At 49.3% G+C, this 11,530-nt stretch overlaps 1 protein-coding gene across 2 annotated transcripts in view; it reads left to right on the top strand.

Annotated features, from left to right (window-relative positions):
• The first annotated feature begins 7,072 nt into the window (after positions 1 to 7,072).
• The window catches only part of LOC108574083 (MKL/myocardin-like protein 2), a 90,256-nt gene continuing 85,798 nt past the window's right edge, over positions 7,073 to 11,530 (top strand). For both annotated transcript variants that reach the window (XM_017936596.1, XM_017936595.1), the window contains exon 1: positions 7,073 to 7,193. In XM_017936596.1, the coding sequence (XP_017792085.1) occupies positions 7,112 to 7,193 (82 nt within the window). In that variant the 5' untranslated portion in view covers positions 7,073 to 7,111. The remainder of the gene's footprint in view (positions 7,194 to 11,530) is intronic.

Below are 11,530 nucleotides of genomic sequence, written 5' to 3'. Positions count from 1 at the left end.
GAGAGTCAAACCATCGCTAGTTTCCCTCGAGAGTGAAATTCATCGACGCACACGGTACCGAGAGACAACACTCCCAAAGAAATTCCTACCCTTAGAACAGTACTCGAAGAAAGGACGAGATACGAAAGAAACAGTAGTTTTTCCGCGAATCGGAAGGTTTCCCCGGGCGAAACGGTCCGCGAAGGAGCGCCGGAGCTAGTAGGAAGAGCCCTCGGTTAGCGGCGGTTCTCCGAAAGGGCAGCGAGCCGGGGAAAAAAGGGAGAGAAGAAAGGGGGAAGCGAAATCCCGAGGCGAACCGTCGCCGTTCTTGTCGGCCAGCCAGACGGCAGCAAAGGGGAACACCCTGTACATGCCAACGACATTCCCGAAGTGCAGCGTGCAGTTTTTCGCGGCTACCAAGCGCAGGCCCTGACGAGAGAGTGACTCACGGGCTACGGGAGTCGAACGCAACGCCGTACACGCACGTGCTCTCTCTCTGCCGCTACGTCGCCGCACATAAGTGAGCCACGCACACGTGCCCCACGGCCTACCTGTGCACGTGTACCACGCTCGCGTGTACAGGGTGTTTATCGCGGATCGGTCACGCTGCCACAGAACCATCACTCTCGTCATCTTTCGCAGTCCTGCAGTTTAACCCTTGTTCGGGGAATTTCTGAGTTTGCCGTGCGAATTTCGGGCGAACGAGCGTTGTGTTGGATGTTAGGCGAAGTGGACGTGTAAGGATCGAGCACAGATTGATATTTTATTGCGCCGTATGGGAATCGTCAAAGAATGGGTATTTTTGGTAAAAATGACCCAATTTTCATGGAAGGATTAAAGGACACTCAGATGAGAATTGACAGGGGTAGTGAAGCTGAGCGGAAGATACAAGTGAAAATGTTTCACTTTCTTCCTGAGAGAGATCGAAGGTTTATCGAGTACACGCGTCAGGAATATCAAAGGTACTGATCACCTGCCCGAAAACCTAAGACATGGAAAAGAAAAATTCTCCATCTATCTCTATCTCCCTGATGCACGTTAACCACCGAATCCTCGGTACCGAGATGCAAGCCACCCAGTATAAAACGCACTCGAGCTCGTGTGGACGTGTACACGTGTACGTATACTCGCGAGCATGTTCCGCGGACGGCCTCGTCAGTGTGCAAGTGGATCGAAGATCGAAGGATCACGAGCGAGAAGCAGCAGCAACAGAAGAAGAAGAAGAAGAAGAAGACAACGACTAAGACGATCACGAGGACGAGTGGAACGACGCTGAGCAGAGAGGAGAGGTCCCAGCTCTGTAGAGAGGGACAAGGAGGACGAGAGAAGCGCGAGATTTATTTGCCCGAATTTCGACGGGCGACCGATCCCGTGGCCGCTTCCAAGGAATGCATTTCGCATTCGGGATCTTCCACGGAATATGTAGCTCCCAACGGGGCTGAGGTTTCTGCTAAACCAGTCACCGAGGTTTGTTATTGTTTTCGAGGGCCACGGACCGTTCTTGCGATACACCAATCTCTTCCAACTCCAACCACCTCCTCCTTCTTCTCCTCTTCCTCTTTCTCTGGTATATACTAGTCGATCGTGTCGAAGCCTTTCAGGATCCTGTGGTTCTCGATTTTTTCCGCTGTCACGGGGGAACTAGTCGATCGTTCTTCCCGCAGTCTGCGTGAAACCAGTAGTGGCAGCTTATTCGGATGATATATGGCCGACGATACGCAGGATAATTAGTATTCCACGGAGAGGAGCCGAGTCCGTGTATCTCCATATTATCGTAATTATGTTGGGTGGACTTTGGTGGATTCTCAGTCGGGAACCAGTTACTTCCAGTCAACGTACGCGTATGTATCTCCGTGGATGGTGTATTCCTGGCGCTAAACTTAGGTATACCTCTCGGTTTCGTGTCGAGCGCCATTTCGCGTTCTCGAGCGTGTATTAATCGAACCGATAAAATCCAACAGCTCGTGTACGTATATCTCCCGGACACGGAATCAGAAATTTCGAGAGAAATTCGCATCGATGGAGAGAATCGAGGAGAATAGTTTCATCTACTATTCCGCGAAGAGACGAGAAACGGAGAGAATTGGAAGGGTCGGTGACGCAGCCGTGAAAGGTGTCGTTAACCGAAAGCAACAGTCGAACCGGCGAGAGAAGGCTGTTTCGCCGTGTTATCCGATCGGGGGATCGGCGATCGAGCGGTGATGTATCGTTTCCGATACAGCCTCCCCTCGAATCGGCGCTATTAGGCCGTTGCCGTCGGTTTTTACGCTCGAACCAGAGAGATTCCGAGGAACCTCGCCCCTCGCGATGCGTGTCCCGTAAACGACCGCGTGCACAACGTTCGACTAATGTGTCCGGGACCGGTCCGGATCGCATTGATCACCGTATGGGAGACTAGATTTATGTCGACGAATGATTCACGGCGTGATTTACAGCGGATTGTCCGACGCGCGCATACTGATTGACCATTTATTCCGCTCTCCTGGCACAGCCGGCCCACTAATCACTTATTGGGTTAAGGTGAAACCTACTCTTTGTCGATAGGGACGTCGTTCTCCTGTCCGATCGCTAAAACTGGCCTGTTTTCGTAGCCCACCGATATACACTTGAGTGTGTGGTTTAACGTAGGTGTACTTCCTGGTTGGATCCGTATGGGACCACCGAGAGTAAAGGAATACGAAGGATGTAATTGACTATACATCGTTCGAAATAAGAATAACCTCGCTCTCGGACCGATTCCCGTCCGTTCTGCGTATAGACAGAGAGCGTAGCAGAGGGTAAGTGGTTCTAGCCTTAGGCACGTCCCATGCGCGAAACGAGGTTACTCTTATTTTGAACGATGTATAGCAGGTTGTAGAGCAGTTTGCTACTAATCTGATATTAAGAGTGTATCTAGAATATCCATCAGGCTATCGCCTATATGACAGAAATGCCTTTAATGTTTCATGTCGTCGTTTAACGAAGTTTTCCAAATGGAAAAACCGTGTCACTTAACCCTTCCGCTGCGGCAGATTTTAACACCTAACTTTTGTTTCCACGTTGTTTCAAAATCCGGTTTATTAAATTACAGTGAAAGTGCGTAAAGGATAAAATGAAGTATCGAACTAAGGTGGAATTACAGGAAAAAGCTCCAACAGGCGCCAATAGCAACGAAAGTGTTAGGATTCTCCATCAGGATCCTCGACTGCAAACTGTAGAACAATTAGCAATCCAGAACACCGATCGGCGATATCTCTGCGAACAATAGACCATCATCACCCACGTCAACCGCGTTGTCGTTTAACGAAGGTCCCCCAAACAGAAAACCGTGTTTTTCCCAATCGGTTACTTAAGAGTCTCGACCGTTTGCTCCTCCGTCTGGCCGATTCGTGGCTCGATCACGAAGGCAGGGCACGCGTCTCGCCCGTAGAATGTCGTCGTAACGAGGTGTTCCACCCCTCCCCCGTTTCACCTTCCCCCTCGGGCTGTTCCTTCGCGTTCCCCACTGTTACGAGCGGTGCGGCGATGAAACGAAACGGGCAGCGGGTAGCGGAACAGGGACAGATTTCTCGTCCTTCGTCTGGTTCGTGTCCAAGAGGTGATCCCTTCGAGCCGAGAGACCGGCAGGGACGAACGTTTAAATTAGGCAGGGAATCCCGTGGAATCCACGAAAGAAACGAAGGGGCCGGCATTCCGCGAGGTTTTGATACGCCTTCGGGCGTATTGCTCGTCGGGGGTACCATTAGCCCTTATGCGGTGGGAATGACTCCTCGGGGCCTAACCGGTCAGCCTTCGCGCGGTGGGTCGTACCCGGTTGCACACTCTAAATCCTATATTTAATCGTCCGTTGAATTCGTCCTGTTGATCGATGAGGTCGCCGATCCGCGACGATCCGCGTTCGATAGAATTGTCAGAAAAACTTCACCATTCCTATCTCTCTCTCTTCCTTTGTCTCCTTCCTCTACACACGCACACGATCGCAGCATTTTATTGGCCGCGTTTCGCGATAGAACGAGAAGACGCGTCGATTGAGGGAGCATACTGCGTCCGATAGGATTTATCACCGGTTCATTCTTCTCGATCGAGTCCAATGCTCTACGCGATGCTGAGAAGTTCGTAAAAAGATCGAACTGAATTTTTATCGTTTCGAGACTGTTAACGGTCCGACCGAGTGTAATTAAAATCGTAGGTGTCGTTTTTATCCCATTTTTCACCGTGCGTTCGTTGGATGCTGTTACAGAGTCTGGCCACAGGTTGGACAGCGGCTCCCCGTTCTGGAGGATTCAGCTCGATCAGGATCTTCTGGACACCATCAGCGCGATATACCCGGAGTGGTTTAAGGTAAGCTGCCATGTCCCTCTAACCGTCTCCCCCGTGAAGTCGCGATCGGTGGCCTTCCAGCGACCTTGAACGAATCCCCCGGATAACGAGGTGCGCTCCTCGTGCAGGACTATACTAACACCCGTGCCTCGACATCATCTACGTCGAGTACTTCCGCCGGTCAGTTGAACAGCGAGGGCATCGTGGCAGCCGACACCAGCGCTGTCCTTGAGCACAAGGTCGCCAAAGGTGATCCCAAGTCGAAGTCCAAGGCGAAGAAGGCGGACAGCCTGAAGGAGAAGGAGAGGGACAGGAAGGAAGCCAGACGAGAATCGAAAGACGAGAGGTGATTACTCTATAAACGACACGCACGCGTCGATCATTCGTATTCGTATCGTGGTCCCGATGATAACAATCCTAGAGTGACTGACCTTAGCGGCTCTTATCTTCTCGAGGCGATCGGAGATACCCGAGGCTTTCACTGCCTGGTATCGAACAGTTTTCAGCGTTGAGGCTTCCAGGTGTAAAGCTGTAACGTAACACGTTACATAGCAAAATTGCGCAAAGTAGAGAAAGACAAATTTTACGTGACACTACGTTAAGTAACATTTGAATTTTTCAAAGGATGACTAAGATGGAAGACACAGCTTAAACCCGGAAGCTTGAACGTTAATTTTTCCACGATCCCTGCAAAGCGAGAGCAACTCGTATTAAGGGCGTACGTCTAACGTCTACTTGCGCCGTTAATCTTCGATAACACAAACTCGTCCCGCTTTCGTAGCTTATTCCTATCGCGTGGTCACGGCCACCTCCGTGAAAACGGCGCTTCTTTCAGTCGGTCCTCCCTATAAACGTTTTAACGACCGTCCTTCTCTTCTGTCTACCACGTTCGCGCGGCGAGAACTTTCTCTGTTTCTCTCTCGTACTACTCCGTTAAAACACTTCATCGTTCAACTGTAATTTTATCTGAACTTTCCACGGTTTCGCGCGTCCCTTATCTCTTCCACCGAGCATTTTACGCGCGTTCCCCGCGTCGAATGACCCGGTTTTACGCGCTCCAGCGCCTCGAGATACCCTCCCCGTTGAATATCGCGGATTCCACGGTTCCCTCGCGCGCTCCCAGCCAAAGATAAAGCGTATCGATGTTATATCGCGGCTTATCGGATGCGCTAAATCATCTCGCGGAACGCGGAGGCTTACGAGACGCGCGGTAGTAACGTAAATAACGTTTAATAAAGGGGCAGATAGCGCTGTGCCGTAGGCATCGTAACAAAGTTGCTTGGGAAGCACCAAACTGCCTCCACGTACGTGTTTTCTGATAAACTTTAATTGGATAGTCTCGCGGTAATGTGGAAACAACGTCGACGTTGCTTCGAGTGGTGATAAATGTAACGACCGTAGGTGTTTGCGCTATGCTTTTGGGGTAGTTTCGATGCAGTTCGCGTGTGGAAATCGAAGCGTTTCTAAGCTGAAGGGTGTTCACCACCCTGAGGCGGTTAGAAATAGGTGAAGTTTGGGATTTTTTTCGTAGGTAACTGCCAGATGAAAAATTTCAATTCTGATATAAATGCAACTTTCAGCGTTTCTCTCGAATTTTTCTATTTGTAAAAATGTTAACCCTCGCTCGGTGAATGCTGCAATGGTCCGTAACGAATACTCTTCTTATCTCCGTGACATAGACAATAACGCATTGACATTTTTCTTCCCTTTCTTTATTACAGTGGACCCCCGTATAACAAGTGTACAAGATATTCCGTGTTGTACGAGTCGTATAGCTTATGCAAATATGGAGCATACGCATTTGAAAACGTATACTTATGAAAGGTGTGAGGGTTTATTATGTAGAATGTAAAATGAATATTTGAGATCCGACAGTAAAACATTATTTTATCATTTCGATTCTTCCAATAGCTTCGCCAGAAGGGCGATCGGATCCTATATTTCATTAATGCAGCGACAAACTTTATTTATGAATACTGTTGCTTTTTCTTAGAGTATGTCCATCGTAAAACAATTTCCACATAACGTAATGTACCATGAATTACGGGAACTTGCCGTGTTTACGAGTCTCTTATACCGCGTTATAAGAACACAGTCGCAATTTTTGTTACACGAGGGTCTGCTGTGCATTCCGAAACAATAATAACAACAAATTCCTCAGAAAAGCATTGACACAGTACGCGTACTACGTCTTCAGTTCGAGGGTTAACCCGTTACTATTCTGCATCGGGCAAAACCATCTAAACCCAAGTTTGACAAGAAAAACACGAACGATCGATCCGCTAACGTCACCTAGAACCTCCGAAACCAGAATATCCCCACGAAAACAATAATATCCCGATGGAATTTCTTGCCGAATCTCTCGGAAGAGGTCAGTCACTCGTTCACCGCTAAGCGAGGAAGAGGAGAAGAGAGCGGTTTTCGTCGCTTTCTGATGAAAACGTCCATCCGGTTCGACCCGAGTGTCGATTGATCCGTCATTCCTTCATCATCGGCAAAAACACGGCTGGACGATGGACCCGGGACCGATTGACACTCGTTTTGCCGGCGTCTTCTCCACCTTTTCTCCTCCTTCTCCCGCGCGCTCTCTCTCTCTCTCTCTCTCCGTTTGATCCTCGTCCCACCTCGACACGACACAGCACCACGATTCTCGACGTATCGACGTATGAAAGATTAATTCACAAAACGGCACGTTTTGCTCGTTTCGGTCCGGCCACGGACCCGCAGGGACGCTGGAAACGGTAAGAAAGGCACGAAGCCCTCGCCGCAGCAGGATAAAGCGGCGGACGTGGCAGGAAGGAAGACCGCGGGTGTTCCAGGATCAGGCGCAGAGATGGCCGAGGGTAATCAGTCGCCGCCGAAGGCGGAGGTCGACGACTCGCCGCTTCAACACGCCATGGATCGCAACAAGGAATGTGAGTACATTTACATTTTATTGCTCACTTTTTGCTTCGCCCCGAAAGCTGCCCTTGTCGTCGCGCTTTATGACCCTTAAACGAGAACGCCGCCCGTTCTTCTTGCTTCCCCTTGCTACCCAACCCACCCCACCTCCCCTTTGGATTCGTGTTTTCGTCAACGCGAGTCTAAGGACGCGATTTTCTCCATGGATCCTCCTCTCTCCCTCTCTTTGTCCCGGTGAGGATATACGAAACGATTCAACCGGAGGGTTTTTATCGAATCCGAGTCGTATAACTGTGACGACAGTCGTGAACGTTGCGTACCTATCGCCGATCGTAACGGAAGATCGACGCCCGCGTACCGCGAATTTTATCGCGAGCGATCGAGCTTTATATTCTCGCGGGGAATTAACGTTTTTGCGGGGTCGGCGAGTGGAATGGGCGGACCAGATGTTGGGATTTTTTTGTATATTAATGAGAAGGGGGCACGGGGCTGTTTTCTTTTTCGCGGAAAGAATTCACGTGAAAGTGAGAATTTGCTGGAGGAATTATTGTGTTTTGTTTAGCGCGGGGGTGTGTTCGATGTTTTACACTTTGTGCTAGTTTCAAGAGGGTGAAATTTATCTAAGTGAGAAGTACGATGCTTTGGAAATCATAAATTCGTTGCGCATTAGGTAAAAGATTCAGAATAAAGAAAAACTCTTCAAGTAGATAGAAAGGTGTCTGAATAACAAAGAATTAGTAACCCCTTCCTTTAAAAAAGACACTCCCTTGTCTTTCTAGCAGTCCTTGCAAAAACTTTGTTGCACTGTAAAAGAATGCTCCCCTGTCCCGTTTAATTTGCAAGAAAAATGAAGTCGATGCACAATTGCAGCTGAAGATTATGTTGAAAGACAAGTAAATTGTGAGATTCGTTGAATAAACCGTATTAGAACAACAGTGAAAACTCTAAAATTCTATGGATTGACAGTATCCAGCACTGATCATGCCCAGTACCGCGAAAACACCGAAACTCTATCGATTTTGCAACGTCTAACTGCTCGACAAACGATGAAATTAATAAAATTCTGTCTCTTTTGCAATATCTAAGTGCTCGAAGAACGACGAAATTCACAAACCTAACGAAACCGATAAAATTCTATCTCTTTCGCAAACAGACAATCTTAATTAATTTTGCACGCTCGTGCGTCGAGATTCGCCAATCTCGCGAATAACCGGTACAAACCAGCCAAAGCTTCCCGTTGCACCGCGGGCACGTCCACGCCCCCGATAAGCGTCGATCGATCTTGGCTTCCAGCGCGCGCGGAGGAGGAAGTGTCGGTCTCGACGTCCGGAATAACCGATGAAAACGGCTAACGGTCCGCCGTGTGCGACGACGTTCGCTTCCGATCGGTGGCTGGCTGAGCTCGAGCTGCCTCGGTTATTATGCGAGACGGCCTGTAATCGTGCAACAGAGTTGCGTGCAACTCGGCGTTGCAGTTATCCCGGGCTGTTAGGCCGCGTATCCGCGAGTCGAGGGCGCCTATAATTCTATATCCTCCTCTTTAACGTGCCCTTCGTGCCATTATTCTCCATCGCTGCCCGTGTAATCACTCGCTCGTTACCGACCATTTCCATCCACGATTCTCAGTCTCTGGATGTTACTGCCTGGCGGCCTCTTTACATGTCACTTCCGCTGCTTCGCCTCGCGATAACACCTCCGCTGTGCTTCCACCGCTGTAATAACGTGGACCTTTCGGTTAAAGGAGATTTGGGAATTCGGTTTTCCTCCAATTTAACATTTATTATTTCGGTCAAAGGGAGATTTCGGAATTTTGGTTTACCTGAAATTCGTAGGGAGTATGAGGTTAACCCCTTCAGTGTGTAAAATACTCTGGAGGTGAATGTAATTTATGACGTACATTTGGGAATTCAGAAGGAAGATTTCCTCCATTTCCTACAATTTGCTCTATAAAATTTATTCGTTTCTAGTTTACCTTATGAAATCCACGAAGAGAAGAAGGTTAACCCCTTCGGTGTGTAAAATACCCCGGAGCTGAACCTAATTTCTTACGTAAATTTGGGAATTCTAGTTTCCTCAAAAACGAGAATTCCTCATTTCCTTCAGTTTACTCTGTAAAATTAATTCCTTTCTGGTTTACCTCGTAAAATCCATAAAAAGAGCAAGATTAACGCCTTCGGTGTGTAAAATACTCGAGAGCTCAATGTAGTTTGGAACAAATCTTCCTTCTAATTTTTCGTAAAATACATTTCCACTCGTTTAAAAACACACGAGCCTCCTTCACCGATCGCATATCACAGAACGAATGTCTACAAAAATCGTACCGCAGTAGAAGCGTCGCTAGCACCGAAATGGTTAATATCGAGCGACCGGTCGCGGCAGCAAGAAAGTTATACCGACCACCGGCGAGAGCTGGACGTAACATCGTCCCGACATCGGTTCGAGCAACACCGTCGAACAACAATACAGCGAGTGGCCAGCAATAACTCATCACGAGAGCCTCGAGTATAGTCGACGCTGCTCGACGCCGCGCTGGCCAGGACTTACACGCAACCGATCCTCTCCGCGCTACGAGACGCGAGCGAGCTTCGGGCCGAAAATTGATTTCACCTCGGGCAAACGAGCCGCTTCGGTTGCTTTTTACCGCGTTCGCATACGTTATCCCCCGCAGCACGCGACGCGACGCGAGCACGATCGATCGACGTATAAATACGTCGAGGCGGAGACGCGGATGAACCCCCCGCGGCGCGTTTGTTCCGCGTCCATTCCTCCTTCCTCTCGTTCTTCTCCTTCTTTTACCCTTCCATCTACTTTGTCGTTTCGGTTCACGTCGTCGAAGGGACGAATCGTAGCCGCAGGTAGATCTCGAGCGACAGGCCTCGTTAAAGCCGCGGACCACCGGCCGCAGTCTTTAGAACGTCATTTTGTCGCGTTTATCGGCCGCCTTTTTCTGCAATTACTTTTTGCCAGCGGACGAACCGAGCCGCGCTCTCCTCACGCACACGACCAGGAACGAGAGACGCTCGCGGACCGCGTACCTGTCGACAGTGGCGTCGACGTCATTTTTTCCAACGTCTCGAGAAGCTTACGGTACGTTGGACTGTGGTAAAAATTCTGTCGACACTCGCCCTGTCCTTGCTAGTATTTTTGCTTACATTTTTGATACGATCTGTGCAATTTATAGCAATTTTTGATCAATTTGACATTGACGTCGTGGAACTGTAACTCTGTACCGATTTTCCTGCCGTGTAATGGGCAATTTGCGTCATACGAAATTGTAATAAATACCGCAACTTTCGTCCTCCACGTCCTTCCACGTTCTCACCACGATATTCCCGCCTCCGCGGCTAAAGAATCGGAGTCACAATGCGAAATATCCAGAACACCGCGTTCCCGCGTTCAGTTTTCCCGCGTGAAAAGTACATGGTGGGCCGGTGCCCCCGTAATTCCGACGTCACTGTTCGGAGACAAGTTGCGCGCACCTTCTCGGCTAACGCACACCTGTGCACGTGTGTGTCGCGAACACGCGCGTGATCGCGCTCTCCGGACTCGTGGTAATACACCCATGCTCTCTCAGCAGAGAGAGGGAGGGAGAGAGAAGGAGAGAGCCGTGTACGCGCGCGAATATTCGTGCGGACAGGTAGGTGCAGGGCTGTGTGCGAGTATAAATATACGAGAGACAGGAGGCGTGCCTATTTATAACGGTGATATCATCGACGATTACCTACGCTTTCGCGTGGACAATCGTAAATTCTGCTGGCAGAAGGGTGCGGGCCGATTTGAGACTTTACCGAGTCTGTATCTCTCTTTCTCTCTTTCACTCGCTCCCGTATCCATGGAAATCGTCGCGTTTCTCTAAGTTATCTCTCTTTCTCTCCGCGGCGACGCCATTATCCGGACGGCAGGCCGGGTGTGACTCAAAAGTTCGACGACGAGGACTCGGGAACCACGAGTAATTTAAGGTCGATTCGTGCCTCGATAGGCCCCGTGTGGGCACGGAATCCTTCGATAAAATTTACTCGGGCATTCTCCGCTTCGAATCTCTCCACCTTTTCTTCCCCCCTCTTCCACAAGGGAGGAACGTCCCTTTCAACTTGCAACCAGTCATCGTTTCCGAACACATCTTGCACCGATAATGCAACTTTATCGTAGTCCAAGTTGCTTATTATTTTAATTAACGTCTTCTTATCGCGTATAAAACGGCCTGTTGTAAATACCGCACCGTTTCACCCAAAAACCACTTCCCCACGCTTCCTGCAATAACTAAATGGCGAATACGAGCGCGTAACCAGCTGTTGGTTCCCTCCTCGACAGGAGCACGCGATTCGCCCCGGCGTTTTATCACATTTACCAG

Source organism: Habropoda laboriosa, unplaced genomic scaffold (assembly GCF_001263275.1).
Source record: "Habropoda laboriosa isolate 0110345459 unplaced genomic scaffold, ASM126327v1 scaffold145, whole genome shotgun sequence".
Lineage (NCBI taxonomy): Eukaryota > Metazoa > Arthropoda > Insecta > Hymenoptera > Apidae > Habropoda > Habropoda laboriosa.
Note: the sequence above shows the minus strand (reverse complement) of the source record. Positions and strands in the feature narration are given on the sequence as shown.